At 35.7% G+C, this 25472-nt stretch overlaps 1 protein-coding gene across 1 annotated transcript in view; it reads left to right on the forward strand.

Annotated features, from left to right (window-relative positions):
* Window positions 1–23765, forward strand: part of LOC140155028 (death-associated protein kinase 1-like) — a 102660-nt gene extending 78895 nt beyond the window's left edge. Inside the window, exons 10-17 of the mRNA XM_072177701.1 lie at window positions 6534–6767; window positions 10247–10358; window positions 11122–11282; window positions 11886–12065; window positions 12349–13265; window positions 13801–14044; window positions 14668–14719; window positions 15184–23765. Coding sequence (XP_072033802.1) covers window positions 6534–6767; window positions 10247–10358; window positions 11122–11282; window positions 11886–12065; window positions 12349–13265; window positions 13801–14044; window positions 14668–14719; window positions 15184–15530 — 2247 coding nt within the window. The 3' untranslated portion in view covers window positions 15531–23765. The remainder of the gene's footprint in view (window positions 1–6533; window positions 6768–10246; window positions 10359–11121; window positions 11283–11885; window positions 12066–12348; window positions 13266–13800; window positions 14045–14667; window positions 14720–15183) is intronic.
* The last annotated feature ends 1707 nt before the right edge of the window (window positions 23766–25472 follow it).

The following is a 25472-nucleotide window of genomic DNA, read 5'->3' on the forward strand; positions in this document are numbered from 1 at the left end:
TGCATAGCTGGCTGGCTGCCTTTGGTATTATTGTGTAGGTTTTGCCTCTCAGTTGAGGTACCTCTGAAAAGGGTTTCATGTGATTCCTTGCACAAACCTGCTACTTTTGCAGACCTTTATTTCTGAAAAATGCAGTAGCTCTGTTAATTACTCTCCTGATTTTTGTGAGAAGCTTAATAAGGAGCTCGTATTTTTAAAACACAGGATTTCAAATGTTAAGGGGCTCTACAAATCACACTCCTATAATGCTGTTAAGGAGAGCTGTAGGAGCTCTGGAGCAATTGAGCTCCTTAAAAATGAAAGCCTGCTATTGGGTGGGTGGAACTTGCATATATTTTGTATTTATGTATATCATTGGATCAATGTGGCACCAATTCTTGATGGGGCTTGGAAATTCACAATTTAAGTACAGCCAAAAGTTGCTGACCTCTCAGTTTCACATAGATTTGGGATCAATCTGAAGTTTGATTTGATAGTGGTTAGCACTTGGGAAAATACCACTTTATGTGATTTATGTCTTTATGAAACAGACCCAGAACTGATTTTGATATTCACTCAATTCTTATCCATTATTATGTATATAAGCCCATGAAGGCGGTATTCAGGGCCGTTCCGACCATTAGGCCAGGTAAGGTGGTCGCCTAGGGCGGCAAACGCAGAGGGCGCAAAAAAAGGTGAAAAAAAGAAAAAATGGGAATGGAGAAAGAAAAGGGAAGAAAAATGAGGGCGGATAAAGAAAGAAGAACGGTCGTGGGCAGTATACAAACAGGTCAAAACTGATGAGTTTTCAAGGGGGTAACCCCCTTAACACTTTTTTGGTATATTTTGGTGGGGCAACAGGGAGAGGCTTTGCCTAGGGCGGCAAAATCCCTAGGAACGGCCCTGGCGGTATTCAATTTTTGAGCTAAAAGGGCAGCAAATTGTAACAAATGCATAATTGTAAGAAAATCACATGGAAGTATTGCATATTAGTGATACACAGCATATCTTGAACTGTTTCTTGAGAGTTGAATGGAACCAAGTACACAGCCTGATAGATAAAATACATATCCAATAGTTCGGGTTTGGTGATTGATAAGGATTTAGCGGCAGCTGGAAGAGAAACCCAAACTTTCATGAGCTGAAATTAGTAATAAACAGGGTAGCTTGAGAGCTTAGATGTGATCAGAATTGGAGTTAATTGGACTTGAATTGAAAATATGAACCTCAACTTGATTGTGAAAGATAGTCCTACAATTAATTTGCTTTCTCTCAACCATAGCTAGAAATAGTCCCAAATATTCTCAATAACAGTTATATCATCTTATATGAATACAAGTTGGCAAGTGTTACAAACTTTTCAGGTCTAGAATGATATTAATTTGTAGAAATAAAATGATTCTTGAATATTTGATGAAAGTTAACATCGGATTCTAGAACTAACTATGAGATAAGATCGTACAGCCGTAAGCAATTTGTTTTCCCAATCAGTCATTGTAATACAAATATCCCTAAAAACTCTGTACAGATAAACAACTGAAAAATGGAATACAGAATGATGCAGTGATAGGATTTGCAACAATAGATTATCCCCCTTTGGTATACGACTTGGCATTAAACCTACAAAGGGATGATTCATGATTCATCTGGCAAATCATCTCCAACTAAGCGTTTGTAAGACAAGAATATTTGTGTTAGTTGAGGAAGGGACATTGGCACATCTGCTCTGAAATGGGCTTTTCCATTTAAAATCCACACTCCCCCGGGGAAGATTTAGCTGACGTTTCCCACAGAGGGTGTATGAGTTTTGAATATAATAGACAGTTGGGTAACTTCCATTTGAAATACTCACTCCAGTGGCGGAAGATACAGGTAAAGGCATGATACAGTGGGAGTATAGGTTTCAGAATGATTAACCCTGACCAATTACATTTGAAAAACATACTCCTCCTGTTGAAGATATTTCCAAAATCTTCCACAGGGGTAGTGTGGATTTCAACTGGAATAGCCCAATGGTTCATCTTGCTCATCAAGAAGTCTCATTTCAAGGAATAAAAGATAAAGGAGAAAATACGGCTAATGAAAAACAGCTGGATTTTAAAACCAAACGCCCCCATGAGTTAAGAGAAATGTCAAGGCATTTGAAGGTGTTTCCTGAATTACCTTCGCCCACCATTATGATGACGCTGTCGATTTTAAAATATATAAATTTTATTCAAGTTCAAGGGCATATTTTATTGCTCCTATATAATAGCTGAAGCGCTGATAAGCAGTAAAACCTATTAAATCTTATTGGTAGGATTGTACTTGTGAAATTGGTAAATAATCCCCAATTTAGATTCATGATATTGTGCTGCTTATAATATCCCATTGTGCCTACGCTTTATAAAGTGAAAACTGCCGAGGAAGTTTGGGCTGTGTTGGATGAGCTTGAGTTTTGGAGGCATGCCAAATCTGTTATGCAGTAGTTTAGATTTTCTCATTTGTATTAACGTGATGGGGGATGTGAAAACAGACTGCTTAGCCCAGGAAAGTTGAGCACTTTCCTGCTTAGCCTAATACCATTGAAGCATTTAGTCTCATATAATGGTGCCATTTAAAGAAAATGGGTTTTGTTTGAGCTAGCTACCATTAAGCAGGCAATAGAACTGGTATGATGATGTGATGTGTTAAGGTGATACGATACATGCCAATCTTGAGGACTTTTTCCCTTTCTTTCAGTTTATTTTATTTGCTTCTTTGTTGGCGGTTACCAAAAATTGTAAAAGAAAAAGGAAAGTGTGAAAATGTTTCACAATCTCCTAAACCTAGGAGGTAATAACTTTTCAGCCAGTGATTTTTGTGAGATTCAACTAATTTCAAGTGTTTGAAAGTGTGATTTGAATAAAATTGATTTTCCTCCCTGTAAGATCATGAGGGGCCATTCCAAGGGGACTTTTTGAGGGTCACAGTGTTTGAATGCTGCTTAGCTGACAACATGTTTGAGTTCAGTGTGCCCATTGGGCAATGATAGGCTGGTTGCCCACTTTTGTGCAAACTATTCCAAACACATAAGAAATTTTCCAGAAAAGAATCAGTCTATATCATGAATTCCATTTCGAATTATTATCATTTTATATCATTACCGGTACGATGCATGTTCCCCTATTTTAACTTCCAATCCATTGTTTTAGAAGAAAATAAAGCTGGAGGAAACAAAACAAAAAATTTTCGATCAGGGAAAGGAATGAAAATGTACAAAATTGAAGTTTTGTGTGTCTCATCCAAAAGTCTCAGTACTAATAAGACTCAATTGGATATTTGAATGGTGCATCATGAATACAAGTTAGTGTGTGAATACCAGAATCAATGATGCAAACAAAGCATCCTGCAGGTGATATTTCTAGATCTATTTATGTAGACATTCACATATGGAATATCATTCAACGAAATTTGGTTATTAGGAGAAGAAACTTTGAATTTGTCTCATCTCTGTAGAGTGTGAGTCTGCATTGTAGGAATTGATGGGCTAGTGATACAACTACGTACATGCCTCATATTTTTTATTGAAGCTTATTATGCTTACTCTAGGCACTGTACTATCTATAGCAGAAATTACTTTAAGCAAAGTTTATGTTAGTCAAATATTGAATTAATTTGTATTGAAAGGGCTTATTACTGTTGGCATCACCAAGAGAATCTAATATGTTTTTAGTGTTATCTTCGGAAGTTACTTTAACAGGCCTTATTGCTGTTTGCCGGTACTTTTGAAGTTGCCCATTAGAAAAGGAAAATAGGTTTAGCAGTTAGTGAAACGAAAAGTAATCAAATCACAATGATGCCCACTGGTGGTGCCCATGTGTGCTGACATTTTGAAACTTATTTGTGTAACAAAAGTCTTTATGAACTGAAGGTAGCACTTAACATGACTTGCATGAAAAACTAGTTGTATGATTTCTATAGTCATCATTTAAATAGATACATTAGGCCAGTGAATATTTACATTTTGTTAACCCATTCTCTCATCACTGCTCATGTAAGGTGTTGCAAAAGTGACATCGATAAAGTGAATGTTTTTACGTTGTTTGATTGATTTTATTTGGTTCCATACAAAATAGACTAATAGAGCATTGTAAAAATAGGAAATACATGATATATATATATTATTACAAGTTTAGAATACAATATATATGACACTAGACAAATAAAAAGAAAATGATATATAAAATGAAGATAAAAATACACTAGGAACCAGGATAGCCCATAAAAGCCAATGTTTCAGGCTTATTTCCAATGGGGTCCTTAGTCTTTATTGTCTTTATTCACAGTAGCTTGTATATTCTGAAGAAAATTCTAGCATGAAAAAGCTTATCTGCCAAAACAGCTGTGTGACAATCAACTTCTTGTGCAATCTTTCTAGTCGACAAGTACGGATTATAAGACCTGAAGTGTGATCTCTCGATCTCGATTGGCATAATTGATATTGCTTTTCAGTACTTTATGTATAGATTCACCACATTGTCCCAGCTACTACATGTACCTAGTAATTTGTGAATTTCCTCTTCTGAAAAATCTAAACCTTTCCTTGATAACTTACTGAAAGTTTGCTGAAAACTTGTTGTAGTACATGATAATCAACTTTGGGTGTCAAATTTGGAACCAAATATCCGACAATACTTGCCACACTGTAAGATTGATGCTATAGCCATTTCTCTAGATATTTTCATTCTATGTATTCAGGTAATGACATGCACCAGGTAATATAACAAGCAGCAATAAAAAAAAGAGGGTGTGAAATACTGAAAAAAGCAGAGGCTCATATTTCACCATAAGCTTACTCTTCTGCAGCAATTGATTTGTGTGGGTTTTCCTCACCCATCATTACATACAGAGAGATGAATGCATACCAGTAATGCTATCTGCAATTGTTGACACATCTGGTTCAGATTACAATTTCAGGGAGTTTGTTCCACTCTATTGTAAACTGTGCAAAGTAAGAGTTCAGTACATTATCAGGCATTTTGAGTGTTAGAGAAGTTATTAACCCTATTCTATTACCCCCACAAAAGTGGTATATTTGAGTGGTGTGGAGGTATCATATTAACTACTGCGTTGCAGTGTTATTGGTTGGGTAAAAACCAATAAGTGGCATACCATTGGCAAGTTTGGACTTTAAGCTTTTAGAAAAACAAGTTAAATATTTAATTATGTAAATATTATGCAAATTAGCTCATGAATAATTAATGAGCTCATAGCCAAATATGATCAAAAAATTATTTTCATTTACAATTTTGAAGTGTATGAGTACATCAATGTGGCATTTTTATGCAGTTTTAAATACACTGCCGTGTTTCTACATATAATAAAAAGAAACCGAAAGTTACTTTGGACCATATTTAAAAGTTTATGGACATTTTTGGGCTATTTTGAGGGCAAATTTTGGCCTAAAAATGGTAAAAATATGCAGGTTTTCAACATTTTAAACCATTTTATGATGTGTTAATGGTAGTTGTATTAGGAAAAAAGGTGTTTTGTTGATAGAGAAGTGATAAATTATCAAAACTATTCCAAAGATAAGACCTTATTTGTGTAAATAATTTTTTTACATGCATATTAAGTCATTTCGTGCCATATGGCACGAAATTGATAGGGGGTAATAGAATAGGGTTAAGAGTTCTTACGATGGATGCCTTGTTGGTTGAGGCATAAATCCTCTCCAGGATCTGTGTTTGAGGTTACTGGTTTTTAGGTGCTGGTTACTGGATAGGTCAATAAAGTCATGGGTCATCTTGTATATGAACGGTTACTGCATACCTAACACCCTGTAGGTTTGCTATCAAACAATATATCCAAAATGCAGTTAATACAGTTGAAGCCAGAAATAAAAATACTAATCAACTCCCCACAGCCTATGATTAGTTAGTAGCACATAAAATGAATACTGGTGCCTTCATTGGAGAAAAGGAATCGCAAAAAATGGGGGAATGATATTGATACTTTAAGGTTATACGAGGTATTGTTGGTCGAAGCAGCCAAAAGAATTGATTTTCATTATCTGAATCAATATATTATTGAAAAATAACACTTCGGTGTTTTGCAAAAGTTCATTCTACAAATCATATACTTTGAAAACTTGCTTAATTTATTGTTGTTAATGAGTTATGTACGTTTTACAAAAGTGTTGTTGTTTTAGCCCCCTTTACAACATAACCCAAGAACCACAGGACCTACACAAGTATATCCCTGATATTTGAATTCTTTTTTGTTTTTGCTACTTCGACCAACAATACATAGTATAACCCTTAATTACAAAGCAAAAAGCAACTTTTCTTGGCATAGTTGACATGGTGCCTTCAGGAAAGAAAGTTTCATGTTACTAAGAACTTTTGAGATGGTTTGTATGTTTGTAAGTAAAAAACTAACCACAGGGCACACTGAATCAGTGCATTCAGAAACTCAAATCATCACAAATCGTAAGCAACCCATTATTTAATAGTAGGTGCTTCAGCTGTCTGTGCATTGACATCACCCATGCAATTATAACCTGTAATCACAATATATTATCTCCTTTACAGTCAGCAATAGGTGCCATGTTTGCCAAGGAACGTCCAACCAACGAAGCTTCACCTCACGATGCCACACCCGGGATAGAGATCCAGACACTCAACATTCCGCAGGTCGGCAAGTTTTGTACATGGGACTGTGCCGGTCAAAGCGAATATCACGTCACACATGGCATGTTTTTAGGCTCTGGTAACTCCATATTTCTATTGGTGTATGATATTACTGCTGAAAAACAACATAATCAGGTGAGAGAAAAGTACATAATAATATCAAAGAAGTTATAACCTTCTTGTATTCACTCATTAAATTAATCTGTGTTTTCCATACCCATCAGGATACCTACCAATTTGGCGCTTGCTTATTGGACACTGAGAGTTGTAAATGTGTCAAACAATTTGTATCATGGCATTTATTTTCTGCCAAGGGTATCCATTGCCTAGAGGTACTCAAGACAACAAAACTTATAATATGATGATGCCCCTGTTTTTATAGACCATCCTTTTTCGGTCAATGACCCAGCAAACACACAGATGTTTTTAAAACATTAACAAGTTTTGGTTTTGGTCAAAACATTTTAATTAGAGAATAAAAGATAGGATTTTGTCTTTTGCCTATCCAATATCGTGTCATAATGGATGGGCTGACCAATATTTTATCGTAGTGGATACCGGCGCACTCATTCTTATTCAGTTTAAATGTAATTTTTGTGAGAAAAACTGCTTTTTTCAGAAAAAAATAAAGTTACTTTTGTGAGGACATCCCTGTTGTTTTAAATGAACGTAACCACCAGGAACATCTATGCCACCGAACCGTGTTCTTAGTTCTTGCATGTGTATTACGCGATCGCATTATCGCGCGATCATTGAGGAGCAACAAGCGTGCCGCCATTGCGTGGCAGCGTGCGCCCTGACTAATATCACCATCCACTATTTAGAGAATAAACGATAGGAATTTTTATTTTACCTATCCTCTATCGTGTGATGAGCGACAGGCAGGTCCAATATTTTGAGTAGTGGATGCCGGCGCAGGCGGTATCCACTACGATAAAAATATTGGACCTGCCTGTCGCTCATCATAGGTAGAGGATAGGCAAAATAAAAATTCTATCGCTTATTCTCATTCTTAGTCAGTTAAATATTATTTTAATAACTGTAAACAATTTTTTAAGCAAAAACTAAGTTACCGCCATAAAACCCCCTCATTATAAAATGAACGAAACTTGTTTACAACTTCACGTATTCTGTTGCGCTGATTGCTAGCGTAGTTCGCGTATTCCGCACTAGTTCACGCATCCAGCGCGATACATACGCGCACCTCTACACGAAAGTGTTACGATATCAAGACGCATGATGACGTGGGGTCGCTCTAAGGCCTGATAGACGGCACCAAATCATGCGATTGTCCAATCAGAAATGTGTCTACGAACTAGACCACTCCCACTGACTAAGAATGTGTGATATTATACACCCGAAAACCAATCAAATTATGTGAATTCTTTACAAGACATAACCACTGAATAAGAATAACATTTAAATGTCGGGTTATATATGGGTCATGAAAGCATATTTTAAATGTTTTATATGAAAAAGAAAACCACTACAACAACATTTTTAAAATGTTGTCAAAATGTTATTGCAAAATATCCTGTGGCAAACATTTTTATAAAGATAAAGTCTTTGTCAACCCATAATAACATTATGTTAGGATATTTTGCATCAAGTTTTAAACTGTTTTCTGAATGTTATTGGAACGTTTTATACCCTTTAGAGCCAGGCATTTAAACATTTTCTGCAAAATATTGTGTGTTTGCTGGGGAGCAAGTCGATCAGAAAGTCAAACATGAGCCTGACACTCGGAATTCAATGAATTGAAATTTGAATTAAATTGAAATGAATTTTGAGTGATTTTCATTTCAATGCTTTGGAATTGAATTGGAATAAAAATGATTTGGCTTGGGCATGAATTGAAATTTTCTGCAGTGAAATAATATTATTCTATACCTAATTAGTATCCCTCCCCTAATAAGTGCCTTTACAGAAATTTTTCAAGTTGCTGTCTAAACACCCTCTTTTTAATACTCTTGTGTGATTAAGGTAGCTGCCTCGGATACAACACCCTTGCAGATCAATCATGTCTATTCATTTAAATCTTTAACATAACAAAGAAAAGTATTTCCCCACCTATTTTTAGAGTCTTATAAGAATTGTAACAATTCTTATGTTTTTCTTTATTTTTTGAAAATTCCCTTAATTTTGACAGTTTTTGATTTTTTTGCCCACTTAGGAAGGAGCTATGGTTATCAAACTTTCAGGGAGGGTAAATAAGCTTAATATATAAATTCTCTCGTCAGTTTTTTTGGATAAAGTGTTTACTTTTTGAAAAAAATTATTTTTTCCATTTTTTATTTTAGGGAATGTTAGAAACACGGTAGCTTAAAATAGAAACACTTAATTGGAAAAAACTGACGAGAGAATTTAGATATAAATCTTATTTACCATCCCTGAAAGTTTGGTAACCATAGCACCCTTCCCTGTTGGCTAAAAAAATCCTAGAATTTAGGTAATTTAGTGTTTCTAGAAAAAAATCATAAAAAAGTACCAACATTCCTTTTAAATATATACTTAAGTAACACTAAGTTAGAAAATAAACTTGGTTTGTATTATTCTGTGAACTTTATAAAACTTTTATATACAACTGCTATAAAGGAGAGCAAAATCAGTTTTAATAAAATCTTTGTTTTCAAAAATGTGGCTATTTTGAGAAATTGGCAAAGTGCCAAAACCCCTTCCAGAGGGCGCAACACTAAATCACTCCGCATTTTATGTAACAACGAAATTCGGCTAATATAGTCCATAGTGGATATGAGATTGTAGCGACCATATCTACCGACATGTTCACTTTAAATCACTCAATATCGGCTCATATGAATTCGACAAGTGTCTTTAATGATAACATGCAGAAAAAACTGGACAATTGATCTCAAAAGCAATTCTCTGTGGCGGATTAAGAGAAAACCCGATTTTGAAATGTGAGTGGTGAGTTTAGTATATTTTTCCTCATTTTTTGCACCGCAAAATAGCGAAAAAAGTCAATGGTCATCGATATATGCCGACAAAAGTTTTGGAATCTAGAGAAACAGATCTTTAATTTTATACCAAATTTATTTTGCCAAGTATTGCAGGGACGCCAGAAATGGCGCTTGAAGTAGGCCGAAATCACACGTTATCCTATGGGGCGCTGAATTAGTGCTGCGCCCCCTTCCCTGTAGTAATTCAAGATTTTGAGATGACAAAAAGTTGCATAAATCAAGGGGTCACAGTATTTTTTTCAAAAACACTTTTTTGGAAAAAAATTTAAACTTGGCAAGTAAGGTTTTGTCATCAATACACACATCCTATATCATTTTCAAGGAGTTCTGAGCATGACACCGTAGCCGATAAAGCCACCTTAAATTCCAACAAATGTCTAAATAAAATTATCATCAGAACCTTGTATTCAAATGGATTCATAATGTGTCTAAATCTTCTGGTTTTAATTGGATTATGATGATTTTTACATTAGATATACTATATTTTTAATTTCCAATTTTGACTTTTATTTCATTGTTTTAATAAACACCTCCAGAGAGTGAATGACTTAAGCACATTGGATGCTATTTTGGTCAAACATGCTAATATAAAAGCTGGAATTTTACATCTCTTTCTTCTCTTTTTTTTGCCCCCAGCTACGCTATTGGTTAAGTTTTATCAAAGCGGGTCATAATCCAGCATTAGATTGCAAGCCTACCGTCATACTAGTAGCTACACATGCTGACAAAGCTAGGAATATAGATACAGGTAGGTGCAATATTGATAATATTCATGCATTATTTGGCTTATCAAGTTGATTTAAATTAAAATCTATTCAACTGGACTTACTATTTATTGACTGGCGACGTTTCACATCCTATCCTGGATGCTTCCTCAAGCCGTCTGATTTTTCGGCTGCGATTGGTCAGTGACCTGTGACTGGGTCACAGAACTGAGACGTCGAGGGATCTTTTGGATAGCAGAACTGTAGGCTCCCGCCAAGTTGATATTTTATATACCTGGATGACTGAAAATATACACAAATATATTATTTGGCTTATCCATATAGCAGTTTATCTCCTATGTGTGTGGGGATGTATTTATATGGGGTGGTGTGTTGTATTTGCCTGCAAACGAGGACACACATGAGACTTTTCACATGGACCTACCTGCATATGAGTACCGAGGCCGGTAGTAGATCGCAATTGCATGTAAATGTATGTTAGCGATTTGTCCTCTATTGTGCATGAACAACCACGGTTGTTGAGCTTTTAGCATACTGTGTATCATCATTACAAAATGTCCGCCATGTTGGTCCTTGGTATGTCAATTAGACCTTGATTCAGATGTGCTTGTTTTGATAGCAATACACAAGTCCAAAATTGCCAGTGCAGACAGGTATGTGGTATGTGTGGGGGTGTGCATATATGTGCGTAATATCACAACAAAATCACACTTGTTTTCCACTAATAACAAGTAGAGAATATTGCCATCTGGAAAAACAATGATGACCATGTTTTGTTTGTTTCAGCTCATCAATGTGCAAGTGAGAATTTGCGACACATGCGAGACATGTTTGATGACTTCCTAGTGATAGCAGATAGGGTGATCTTATTAGATAGTCATAAATCTCAATCCTCAGATACAAAGGTGCTAAGAAAAACACTGGCTGAATTGGCTATGCAAATCAAGGTATGTACAGCTGTGCTCTAAAGATGAGATAGTCACAAACCTCAATCCCACATACTTTGGTGCTAATTAAAAAACAACTTTGGATAAATAAGATAAGCTAAGCAAACCAAGGTATGTACTGAATATATTTCAAGACAACCTTAGATGTACTAATTTATGTGATGCAAACGACAACATCAAAGACCTATTTTCTAATTTATATGAATTATATCTGTTAATTTATTTGTTTGTGCGTTATGTCAAACACAAGATAAGAAAAATCCTGAAAAAATATTGCCATTTATACAGCGCTTTTCACATGTATTAAAGCGCTTTACATTTATTCTGCTGTTGAGGTGCTCAATGGAGAATATTCTTAGCAACTCCCCATTTTACCCCTGAGTAGAGAGTTGCAAGTGAGGTAAAGCACCTTGCCCAAGTGCACAACACGATGGCACCACTGGGGCTCAAACTCACAATCCCGCGAGGTAGAGCCTGTACCGCTGCACCAATGTGCTGCGCCACCCTGAACCTCTGTGCTGAACTGTATTGAAGCTTGTCCTGCACATAAACACAGATGATGGAGCCTATATTCTTAGCCATTTGATTTCTCATTTCTTTCAGACTGGTGAGAAGATCCCCAACATCTGTACAGAGGTAATGAAGTGTAAACACATGTGGGCTGATATCAGACATCCAGTTCTGCCGTGGCCAGACTTTGTTAAAAAGGTGAAACAGATTGATCCCTTAGTGGATGGATCATTTGTCCTCAAAGTGGCCAACTACCTGAATGACATGGGTGAAGTAAGTATACTGATAAACATAATTTTTCATTACTTCCGTGGTCTGTGCTGTGCCCCAAGCGTACAGGAGCATTAAGAGAGAAGTGATAAACAATCACACTGATTTTTCTGATCAATGGTCTTGACAACAAGACGGTTGACCCATTGGTTGTCGGTGTGTAGAAGAGGAGGAGACCTCGCCACTTCTATGCGAGCGCCGATCACTATAGTGCTATATCAATGGATTGGTTATAATGTTGGTTAATCATATGTATATGTTTGCTTTTATTTTTTATTTTCATCAGATCTACCATGCAAAATTCAACAATGAAACTCAAGACCATGTTGTCTTACAACCCACCTGGCTATGTTCAAAGATCATTGGCCCCGCATTTGCAACGGATGCTGCATTCCCCCCGTCGTACAGCAAGCTTCATAAAAAAGTGGTGTACAACCTTGATGAGCTGAGGGAGCTCTACCAACCAGTGGCTGATGAGACACTCCTGCTGCCATTTTTAGAGCATTTAGAAATCGCCTATTTATATGATTCACAACACTTTATTATTCCTGGTATGTTGCCTAATGACATGGATCCGGTGTACTGGATGCAGGATGATTCATTCAAAGAGTATTACGGACGACGGGTGGAATGTAGCGACAACACAGATGTATTTGCATCAAGCGTCTATCCGTGCTTGATGGTTGCCATAATGAAATGGTACAAGGGCGAGTATAAAGCCACAGCTATCAGCAAAACAACCATCAAATTCATCGAGAAAGTGGAGGGCATCGTCCACCTGACACAAGACCGGCGTGCAATTGTCATCTGTGTACGCGGCCGCGGATTAGCTGACCGACAAGCCTGCCATCAACAACTACATCAAGTGCTGAGTTTCACATTAAGTAAGCTTGAACTGAGATCACCAGGAACAAGATTCAGAATCACCTATGTCAGCCCATGTTCATTGAGACAGCATGATGATGATTTAGATTCGGTGCGGATCTACTCACGGGAGCAGATCAGATCAGCAGAGAAAGCATCTGGGATAGTGACCAATGGCATAGGCAGTGATAGAGTGGTGGATATATTCTGTCAAGGTTATGAGACTGCGTTTCTGATCCTCTTTGGCCTGAATTGCAGCGTGCAGTGGTTACTACACGAAACTAGGGATAAGCTAGTGGCGCTACTTGATCCCAAGCATCCACTCCTGCAGGATTATAGGTAGGTAAACCTCCCTATCATAGAGAAGAGCTGGAGAAGAGGGAGGGTGAGTATCATAGGGAAGAGCTGGAGAAGAGGGAGGGTGAGTATCATAGGGATTAGCTGGAGAAGAGGGAGTGTGAGTATCATAGGAAAGAGCTGGAGAAGATGGAGGGTGAGTATAAGGATGAAGATGATATTGATGTGAAATGTGTGAACCATTCTCAGAATCATAAGCACAAATGATAATATAATGTAGGATAAAATAATGACTTCATTCTTGATGATACCAGAAAATCTAAATTTCAATTTATTTTGAAATAATCCAAGCCTAACCACAAAACAAAAAAGTTGTCTTGTCACTTAACTTCCATACTGATGCATCCTCTATTTATATTTGTACTCTTGATTGGTTTGGTTAATGTAATGTTCATTTTAACTTATCCTTTCTAATTATCACACTGTACATGTAAAAATGAATACATACAGAAAATGATAACTGATGTTTAACATTTATTAATTCTTGTCACCCTCCTTGATGTGATTTACTTGACAGATCCTTGGCAGAAGCTCTTGGGGTTGATAACACCACTCTGATCTTCCTAGAGGAAAGATGCAGACGGAATAAGAAACCAATCTCTGGAGCCTTGTTGGATTACTGGGTGCACAAAGACCACGCTCAGAGTACCATCGGTGTTCTACGACGCATCCTGGAACACTCTGGGCTTGTTGGACGACAGGATGCATTGGAAGTTTTAGACAAGATGCTCAATGATCTGGGAGTCAAATACAAACCAGAGGTATTCATTACACAGAATAATAGACACAATCAACTTAATGTCAACATTTCACTTAGAATACCCAGGGGTAGACATAAGGAGCAATAATCAGCTGGCCTAGCTGGGAAGGTTTCCAGCTGGCCCAAGGGCAAATCCACTGGTCCAGATTCTACTTAATTGTGTTTCTAATATTGTAACATGTCATACATTCATAATTATGCAAGCTCAACTGGCCCACTGGGCCATCCAGGCGGAAAATCTCCTGGCCCGACAAGAAAACTACTGGCCAGGGCTAGTGGCTAAATCGACCCCTGGAATACCATGTATCCAAGATATAACATGTTTACCTTGATTTCAAATGTGTGGTGTATGCAAGCAAATTAAAGTCTAAACCCAACTCAGAAAGTAACTACTTCTTCTTTGACAGACATTAACTCAAAATATGTGCACCAAACTTTCAAACGAGCCATTCATCAGTTTTTCTCAAGTGTTAACCCAACTTAACTTAAATTAACTTTAAAGCATTTATAAAGCGCCATCTATCTAGGTAGCCTAGTCCGAGGCACTGTGCTTCTGAGGGATGATAACTTCTGAGGCTTCAATTTCACCAATGTTGTTCTTTGATTTCTGTCTTTGTTGCTCAGGATGTATCGCCGTCAGTTGAAGTGAGAGTGGATGAGATCTCAAACAGATTCAGTAAGTCAAATAATTTAAATCCATAATGTGGAGCTGGAATGAAATAGCAATTTTCTTTGTATTACCTCATTTGATCGGCTCGAAAATTAAAAGGGGACATAATGTGATCAGTGACTAACATTTTGTGGAAAACTAATAAGAATCTATTGTTTATGGAAATTGTACATTATTACTTTAATCAAATTATAGATTCCCATATAAATTGTAAGCCATGTCAATGCGTGAATGAAAAATAGCCAGTGAAACAATTCACTGCTTCTCCAGGAATCAAACCAGGGACCTGTACAATCTTAGAATTTTGGTTAATAATGAGTTGGTTGGGGAACACATTAATGTTATTTGTACAGGGTGAACAATAAGTTCCTAGAGCAAGCTGTATGATGTAAATTGCCATACAATTGCTTTTATGTCAACTTGGTAGAAATTTCATTTTAAAGTTAGTTGTACTGTTTTGTTTTGAACAGATGTTCCAATTGAAGTACAGCTGTGGAGGGCAGTGATTCGGGTACACCGCAATGTCCTGCGTCAGGACATCATTCCTAGCCGTCTCCTTCATCACCTGCATTCCCTCCCTATAGAGGAGGAAGAGGCCATTATAGCGGAGGAAATCAACCAAGGAGCTACGAAATCAGCAGATTTGCTTCTCAATGCATTGATCCGATCTCGAAATGCTCAATGGGCAAAAGAACTTGTCGATGCTTGCCGAGATGACATTGTGAAATACCCACATCTTGCCAACTTGATGGAGGCCAAGTACCACGAAGAGAAGGTCAAATGGTGTATCCATAGTACAAAATGCAAATACAAGTAATACAAACTGTGACGACCTTGTCACTGTGAAAACATGCTGAACTTTGACCCTTGACACCAATCTGCATCTTGCCAAACCAATGGAAATGCAAGTTTTTACAAATGAAAGTGTTAAAGGTGAATGCCAAGAACAAGTAAGATTAAATATGCTGAATTTGTACCCTATAACTGTTCTTAACATATTTGCTTATTGTACAGTGCAATTTTATACATGACAGCCATTTTTTGATCGGAGTCGTGCTTTTCAAGGTGCTTTGTTCAGTCAATACATTTATGAAATAATCATTTAATTATGGAAAGTATTGCTTTACAGACTGATTATAAATATCACAAAAAAATGCTTGCAAATAAAAAAAATACCACAAAGTAAATTGTGAAATTGTATTAAAAAAAAGAAAAAAAGAAAGAGAGGTTTCGTAGATATTACTTGTTCCAAAAATGGTAACTTGCAGTTTTGTTATCCAGTTAGAATATACAGAAATATGTTGGCTCTTATTTCAGATACAATAGAGATATTGCGGTTTCCAAACGTATGTATCATACACTCGTATATCTATTCATAATCACTCTCCTGTGATGGCATTTTAAATACATACACAGACGTACGATATGTACATTTTGAAATCGCAACCTCTCTAAGAAGATTTTTCTAACATTTAAAAAAACTATGAGTATCAACTTCAAAGTGCAATATAAATAAGTGCAATATGAGTTGGTCTGAAGTAGAAAGGAAAGTAGTTATGTAACAGAGCAACTCAAATCAAATAATTACCAATGGATGGACATTCCTGAAATAATAATACAAAAAGGACACAGCTGAGACACAAATTTGACATTCATTCCAAAAGTTGATATTTGCATATGCTGAATGGACTGGCATTTAGCAAGAAATAATTTGTTAGAATTAAAATTTGAGTGCTAACTAAATCATTGAAAGAAATCAAAGGCTTATTCAGTGATCCCAGCGTAAGTGTAAAAAAATTAAAATTGTTTTTAAATTGCTTAAAAGTGAAGGGTAAGTCATTTTAAATTGTCATTAGGTATTTTTGAAATGAAATTTTTAGCAAAAAATGAAGAAAACAGCAGTTAGCAGTATTGACCAAGTTGAAGCCCCATTCAAATACATGTAGCTAATTTCTCTACTAAGATAGAGAAATTACAGATTTGTGTAAAATGTCTTCTATTGTCTTTAATACACAGCTTTCAGCTGAACTACAAGCAGGTTATGTTAGCACATCTATGACACTAAGGTGCCAAAACCTGAACTTTGATGATTTTTACGACCCTCCCGTAAGCAAATCACTGAATGGGCCTTTAACAAAACTGCCTGATATCAAACTTACAAAGGATGTTTGTAGTTTTATTTCTAATTTAACATAAACAGAAAAAGGATAAAAAACACATTTGATATGTAGTATTCTCTGTACTACATCTATGGATTGTAAAAAACAGAACAAAAACAATATCCAAACAATCACAAAAATCGATAATCATTTTAATAAGAAAATTAATTATGTTGAAAAACTTTGAAAAAGGATCAGTTATTAAAAGGCTTTGACCACCGTTGCACTTATCAAATGAAATGAGCAACTGATTGAATTCATCCGAGTGGTGATTATTGCTACTGCATATGTGACAATTTTTGGTGAGCACTGGGACCACTGTGATATGTAATTTAATCACGCAAAAATTTATTTCAACAATTTTCAAGCGTATGCAGATGAGGTGGATCTTGCTGAACAGTCCCCAATAAAAAAAAATGAAAAATTTATTTCACTTTTTCTAATGTTTTCTGTTTAAATTATTTGCAAAATGATTCTTAAGTGTCAATAAAATTGAGACTTGTGCAGTAGCCTTTGGGATTGGATCACTGTTGGGCTATTCCATACATCACTATGGAAAACATGACCTGAAATCTCCCACACAGGGAGTGTAGATTTCAAATGGACTCACCCATTCAGGTGACCACATTTAAAATTCACACAACCTGTGCAGGGATTAAGGTCATGTCTTCCATAGGGTGTATGGATTTCAACTGGAATAGCCCAACATCGTCAATCACCACCACCTAGATGAAAGTAAAGAAATGGATTTAATATCATGAAAATACATTTTGAAATGTTTACACACTTATAAAATGTTGAGATGAAGACAGCAAGATTGCAGACAACAAAAGGCCTAGACTTGGGTCATTGGTTCAGTTACCATGTTGGTGTATTTGAAAGAATCTCATAATGCATAGTGATGCATAACAACATTCATACGTAGCCATATTGATGTATGTAGCTTTAGAGTACAGTATTTGTAGCATACCAAAATGTATAATGATATATTTTTAAAATTATTAGGCTCTTTTGTGGCAAAGGTATATTGGTCAACATAGTATCATTTATCAACATTGTATGTCCTTTTGCTTGGGTTTCTATTTTTATTGAGCAAAGTATATGGCCAAATCAACATCATTATATGTGTGACTTTGTATGTATATACACTGTAAAGTGACGTGGAACAAACAGTGATTTCAAGGACAATCTTGTTATATCTTTGTTTAACCCCCTGGGCACTACATGCCGATCTAACATTGCCTCTGATTGGCCAATTGCATGATATCTTCACTTAAATCACTAATCAGAATGGAGCTTTGGAAATAATTCACCCCAATTTTTTGTGTGGTGAAATTATTCTAACAATGTTGCTGATTGGTCCAATTGATAATGAAAAGCACCTTTTTCTTAACTCATAAGAAATGTGCAACACACAGACACATCATTTTGATGTGATCAAGCAAAATGAGTCGGATATCAGGAATATTGATTTTGAGATATAGCCAATAATAGTATTTTGTATTTTGATATCAGTATTCACAAATGAATGAAATCCTACGGCACTGGCTGATTGGACATAACACAACCTACATTTCAGAAACTCCCCTGACAGTTTGCTTCTTAAAGTTACTTTTTAACAAATTTCTCGTATAAATATGTTTGCAACACCAAAACTTGACAGTCTACTAATACGAGTTTAAATGTTGCAAATTGGAAAAAGATGCACAGACCTTATTGATGTGCACACTTTTTCGGAAGTATGTTTTACATGAACGGGTACACAATTTCATTACGGGTAAAAAAGCTATAAGAAGAATCTGGTGCCAAGTTTTCGGAAGTATGTTTTAAATGAACGGGTACACAATTTCATTACGGGTAAAAAAGCTATAAGAAGAATCTGGTACCAAGTTTGTAACTATGCAAAGAAGCTGATTGGCTGCTCTGTAACCAACCTCTGTGTATGATCCATACTATAATATGTCTCATCTCAAGTTGAGAGTAACGCCATGTTGGATTTCGCAGTGGCAGATTTGAATCGGTGCATTTAGGCGGCTGCATTACCAGGGTACGGATAAATCACAGGCTTAGGTTAGCATGTGCAATTCGAATCTGCCACTACAAAATCCAAAATGGCATTACGACTCCTCTCAACTTGAGAGGAGACAGACTATTAATTGGCACTGTATTGTGTATGACTATGGTGAATAATTCTAATCACACTTGATACTCCCAGGGATTTAAGTTTTCTGTATTTTTACAGAATTCAGGTTTTTTTGTAGTCCAGATTTATGCAAATTCTTTTATTTTCAGCCCATTTTAGGGGCTTTTTAGCCTGAATTTATGCGCCTTTTTTCCCAATTTTCCATATTTTTTCTTCAGGGTTACTTACATCCTTGAATACTCCTAAGCAAAAGCCTTCAGGACAATGTTACCATAGACCAAGCAAAAAGGAATTATGATGTTGAAATGTGGTATACTGTTATAATCCTTTGCCATGAAAAAGGTTAATAAAAAAATTTAAAAAGTACTCACTCACTATATAGTGGCATTCCATCATATTTTGTACACTACTACTTCTTTTGAACAGTACAACCAATATTTAACCTAAGTAACCTTTATCCAAAGTCTTTTGTACAAATCTCCTTTCAACAGTATGTCAAATTGTATTTATCATTTAGACTTAGTCAAGTCTGTTTCTAATAATGATATAATATTGTATTTTATAACTTGTATATCAAATCCATAAATGTTATATTAATTGTATGTGGGCAATGCTCTGCAGTGTGTCGTATAATAATAACCATATTTGTAGCAATTTGTCTGTACAACATTTTTCAACATGAACCTTTTTTGTTGCCACTCGTATCTGCCTTGAATATGGCATTGACAACCTATTTCTGAGGCCACTTTACATGGGACATAATATAATAAAGTATTAACAAAAGTTCATTTAGAATAATTTTAAAACATTTCAAAGTATTAACATTATTTCAGTATTAACAAAAGGTCATGTATATAAAATAAACCTTACATATGAAAAATACTTTGTTACATTAATAGTTTGAAATTGGAATGGCCTATTCCAGTTAAAACCCATATACCCCCTATGGAAGACATGACCTTAATCTCCCGCACAGGAGATGCAGGTTTCAAATGGAGTCGCCCATTCAGGTGATCCTGTTTGAAATTCACACTCACTGTGTGGGAGATTAAGGTCATGTTTTCCATAGTGAGGGTGTATAGATTTTCAATGTAATAGCCAAATGCACTGTCATCCAAAGCATGTGTTGAAAATTGCATATGAAAAAAGCAATGCAAAATATGCGCTTTTATGTAATGCGTGCCAAAATATATGTAGGATGACCAAGTCAAGCACCATTTTCTGTCAGTTTGTTTAATATTTTAATCCCCTGAGGACTACCTGCCGAAATAACATTGCCTCTGATTGGTCAGTTACATAATATCTTCATTTTATCACCAATCAGAATGGAGTTTTGCAAATAATTCACCCCAATTTATTTATGTGGTGAAATTATTCTAACAATGTTGCTGATTGGTCCAATTGATAATGAAAACTCCTTTTTGACCAATAGGCAGGTAGTTCTCATGGGGTTAAGCAAATTGAGAATGATAAATAGTATTTGCAGCCACATAAGTGCAATTCATGTGGTCTCTGTATTAAATTCTGTAGAGTGACACATGTATACAAAGACAACATGTTGGTACATGCACATCATAGGTATATCAATGCTGTCCTTAGTAAGGTCAGTTAAAAGGAGGATGGTCCCATATTATCACATGTGCTTTTTTCCAGGGCTCCGATGCACCTGAAAAAGTCCTAGAATTCAGAACACCTTTTCCAGACTTCCAAATTGTCATGTCACTGACAGTCCTTGAAAATTGTAGGCACTTAAAATGACTTATTTATATATTTCATGGTGAACACAATAATGATAGGGCCTAAAACCTGTCTCTACGTAATTAGGATAGTCTTGAAAGTCCTTTAAATTAGCTCTGTTTTTAATGGTTACTGAAATAATTGAGCAGTAATTAAATTAATCTATTAACCTATTAATGGATAAAGAATTAATGAATGAAGTATAAAACAAATACATGTATGTACTGCCTTCATTTCTGTTTCTGGTTTAAAACTGATCCCTCAGTGACATCAATAATACTGGGGCTATTACTAAATAGTACTGTTGAGGTCACATCAGGGCCAAAGTTTTAGCCTCTCATGGCAGTATACCTTTGTGGACTGTAGTTCGACCCCAGCCTGCATGGTATTGCCCACCCCTTTATCAATTAGCGCATGTTACTTTTTCAACGATACCCACCATGCATTGCTGCTACTACTAGACATGCAGGTTTATAAAGCCATCCAATATTATATAAATGCAATTCATACCATTGCTTTCACTATTTTCCCCAATAAAGTAACTCCACAAATACCACTGTGTACACTCTTGTTTTCCCATAGCACATCTCATACAATTCCCTATCAGTATCAGTCATTTGATGTTAATTACATGGTATAGGAACTAAGAAGTGGATTTGTTTTTAATATTTTATTGCTAGTTTTTAAATTCCGTAAATGTTTGGCAATGTTCATCTCTTCTGCAAAAGCTGAAAGTGTTGAAAAAAAAATGCATTTTGCGTGCTCTTGTAAATCACAGTGGTCCCTTTGCTTGCATGAAAAAAGAAATTATGTAGCATGCCAGAGCAAAACCACTTTAACAGGTTCCTGCCATAATGACTGCAAATGATTGGTCTCAAACCATTTCCGTTTTGGGGCTTTTTGGCCTGCATTCACATGCTTTTTTCAGGTTTTTCTCACCAGTTTCAGGTTTTTTTGAGTGAAACTGAGTGACATCTCTGCTATAACTGAGTATTATCACTGCAAATGAGGGAGGTGATAATGAGGAAGGCATTTTGGTTGTACATCAACTTACATAAGATCCACCCTATCAATATGGACCTTTGTGTACTTTAATTATCTCAATGTAGCACATCAAATACAACTAATGCCAAAAATGGACATGAATCATAATATGAAACCACCATTGGTTTTATTTCCACTACCACATAATGTTCAGTATTCATGTGCTTCTTGTGATTAGGTTACTACTTCTTGATGAATGCAGATGTCCCAAATAAGAGATGTTTACAAGCACTCATAATTTCACTAATCATACAGACGAAAGTTCTGTGCCACTTTCCCTGTTCCATAAGGTATATTGCTGACAGCGACTGATAGGTAAAAGTGATGCATGCTGGGAATGAAAAGGGCTCAAATTGGCCATCACGGGTGATGAATTCAATAGCTTTTGAGCCCTTTTCATTCTCGGCATGCATCATGTTTGCCTAACAATTGCTATCAGCAATATACCATAATACACCTATGGAAGACATGACCTTAATATCCCACACAGGGGTGTAGGTTTCATAAGGATTCACCATTCACCCATTTAGGTAACCCCATTTGAAATTCACACTCCCTGTGTGGAAGATTAAGGTCATGTCTTCCATAGGGGGGATATGGGTTTCAACTGGAATAACCTATATTGAACAAGTCAAGTGCATCAAAAATGTTGTACTGTTGCACAGCTTCACTTGCTTCCCACCCATGCATCTTTTTACATAATTAGCATGCAAAGCAGTATGCCACGCTTGTAATATTTATACGATAGACAATGGTGCTGATTATTTCTTTTATTAATTCACTTGCTATACAAAGTTCCTATCCTGCTCAAGATTGTCTCTGTTATTGATGTTGCCAATGACCTGTGTTGTGGTATTACACCGTCATGATTAAAGCTTTACATAATTGTTGGTGTAGCAAATATCGTTATAAATTTTCATTCAACTGTTAAAAATTTTAGCCATATTACAAAAACTTAAAAAAGAGAATTAATTTTCGATAAAATTCACTCTTTATATTTGCAACACAATGCACATGATGGTGTTAACTACCATACACACGGAGCATGCTATACAAATTATATATAGATGCACCCTTCTGCTGTGTAAAGGCAATGTAAATTGGCAGTAATGTGAATGAATGTAAGATCTATACTAATAATTATCGTCACTGGGCGGAAAAAACCTCATATGTACTTTGGCCCTTGAATATGGATGAAGCAAACCCTTCAATATAAAGTCTACACCTTAAGGCTTTATCCATGTTCAATGGCCAAAAGTAAATATGAGTTTTTTCCTGCATGTACTTTTGGCCCTTGAACATGGATAAAGCAAACTCTTCAAAATAAAGTCTACACCTACAAGGCGTTATTCATGTTCAAGGGCCAATAGTACATACAAGGTTTTTCCCGCCCTGTGACGTTATGTATTTATAAATAACATGAAGTAAACCTAATGCTATCTTAATGTCACTCACATGTTGAATATAAACATCAATAACTTGGATGTATTTCTATTGTCACAAGTGTTATTTGTTGAATAATTTGAAAAGACGTAGTGGTAGTCATACTGTCATAGTGTGTGTAGTGGTAAGCTTAAGTAGGTATGATAATAATGATAATAACCATTATAATAATAAGACTTGTAATAAATAATAAAAACAACTAATATTAAGGGATCTAAAATGAGCGTTTATTGCGTTTCGACAGTATTTTTTGTGGGACATGAGAGCACCTCGGACCTATCGAATTGTATTCTGAATACGAAGCATGTCTTTCTGATATCAAATAATTTTCATTTTTTTGAAAATCACAATATAATACAAAATTTATGACAAATTATAAAAATTTGATATTTTTCAAATTTTTGATATATAACAGTCCTCGAAGTAAATTATGTAAATCTAATGATATATTCTTAAAGTGTATGTAGCAGGGAGGAAAAGCCGACGGTCAATTGAAAATTTTGACCTTTCATATTGACGATATGGATTTTTTTCCCAAAAAGACCTTATTTTTTTTGGTGTTTTGGGAAAAAAATCCATATCTCCAATCTGAAAGGTCAAAATTTTCAATTGATCGTCGGCTTTTCATCCCACCTACATACACTTTAAGTATAAATCATCAGATTTATAAAGTTTACTTCAAGTACTGTTAAATATCAAAAATATCAATTTTAATGATTTGCCATAAAATGTGTATTAAATTACAATTTCAAAAAATCAAAATTATTTGATATCAGAATGACATTCTTCGTTCTTTGCTAAACCCTTACTATGACTATCCATACATCACACAACATACACACAACAAATATAGCATTTTGGTGTCGGTTTATTGCTGCCAAAGCGAGAAGCACACACTGTGCCATGCTATACAGAACTAGGATATCATGCCACGCTAATACAATAGGGCAGCCTACCACAGGAATCAACGTGATAACTAGGGGCTGCGCAACCTCAAAAAAACTTGAACACAATTTTTTATTTCTTATTTTTATTTTTGTTGAACAAGAAAAATCTGAGGGCATAGTACGTGGCTCCTGCCTAGGCTATCCCATGCCAACGTGGTGTTGATTCCTTCCTTCCCGCTATAAACAGTCTTAATCGACCAAAATCCCACCCGAGACTAAAACTGGCTTTAATAAAAATATTTACTAATGATTCTAAACAATCATGCTTCTGAGAAGAAGCAACTTGACACACACTACTTAAATTCAACTGCGCAACAGAATAGAGCGTGTTGCCGTGATAGAAACCGAACCTGAAGTGAGGTTACTCACGCACTCTCCCACACAGGAATAGTCATACTATTACGTAACGCAAAGAACATCAATATATTCTTATTCGGGGGCTCTCAACCGAATATATTTTCATATTCAGAATGCAATTGGATATGTCTGATGTGCTCTGATGTCCCAAAATAAATACTGTCCAAACGTTCATACCCCAACCCTTAATGAATGGTAATGATAATATTAATAATAATAATTGTAATAGTTCATGCTCAAAAGCACATAATACAACTCGATGTATGTGATATGTAAATTTGTATCAAATAGCCATAATTTATCTTTTCAGCTGCTATTATCCATCCCTCTTACATTAAAGACCCATTCAGTGGTCCCAGCGAAATTGTAAAAAAAAATATTTTGTTTATAAATTGCTTATAAGTGAAGGATAAGTCATTCAAATTGTTATTTGGTATTTTTGAAATGAAAAATTCGGCAAAAAAGAAAGCTAATTTAATAGATACTGTCAGTATCTAAATTACAGATTCATGTAAATTTCTTATTTTTGTCTTAAATACACAGCTTTCGGCTGAACCGCTGAGCAGGCTATGTTTACATATTTATGACAATGACAAAGGTACCAAAATCTGATCGTCCGGATGAGCAAATCACTGAATGGGCCTTTAAACATCAGTAATATAAATATGCTGTGAAACACTGTGTTGGTTTAAATGTTATGTTTTTGTTTTGTATTTTGTATGGTCGATACAAGAACTGTATCAATTGTTTAATATAAGGATTTACATGGGATTACAAAAACCAAAACGTGCTCAGTATGCTTGTTAACACTTCCTGCTCACAACCCATAAATAGAACTATTCCCTTCCATGCGCAGCCAAGCAAGATGGCCACAATGGTGTGAGTGGCCATCTTGGATGTGCAGTCAAATCTGGAATTGAGGAATAATA

The sequence above is a fragment of the Amphiura filiformis genome, chromosome 6, assembly GCF_039555335.1.
Source record: "Amphiura filiformis chromosome 6, Afil_fr2py, whole genome shotgun sequence".
In the NCBI taxonomy this organism is placed as follows: domain Eukaryota; kingdom Metazoa; phylum Echinodermata; class Ophiuroidea; order Amphilepidida; family Amphiuridae; genus Amphiura; species Amphiura filiformis.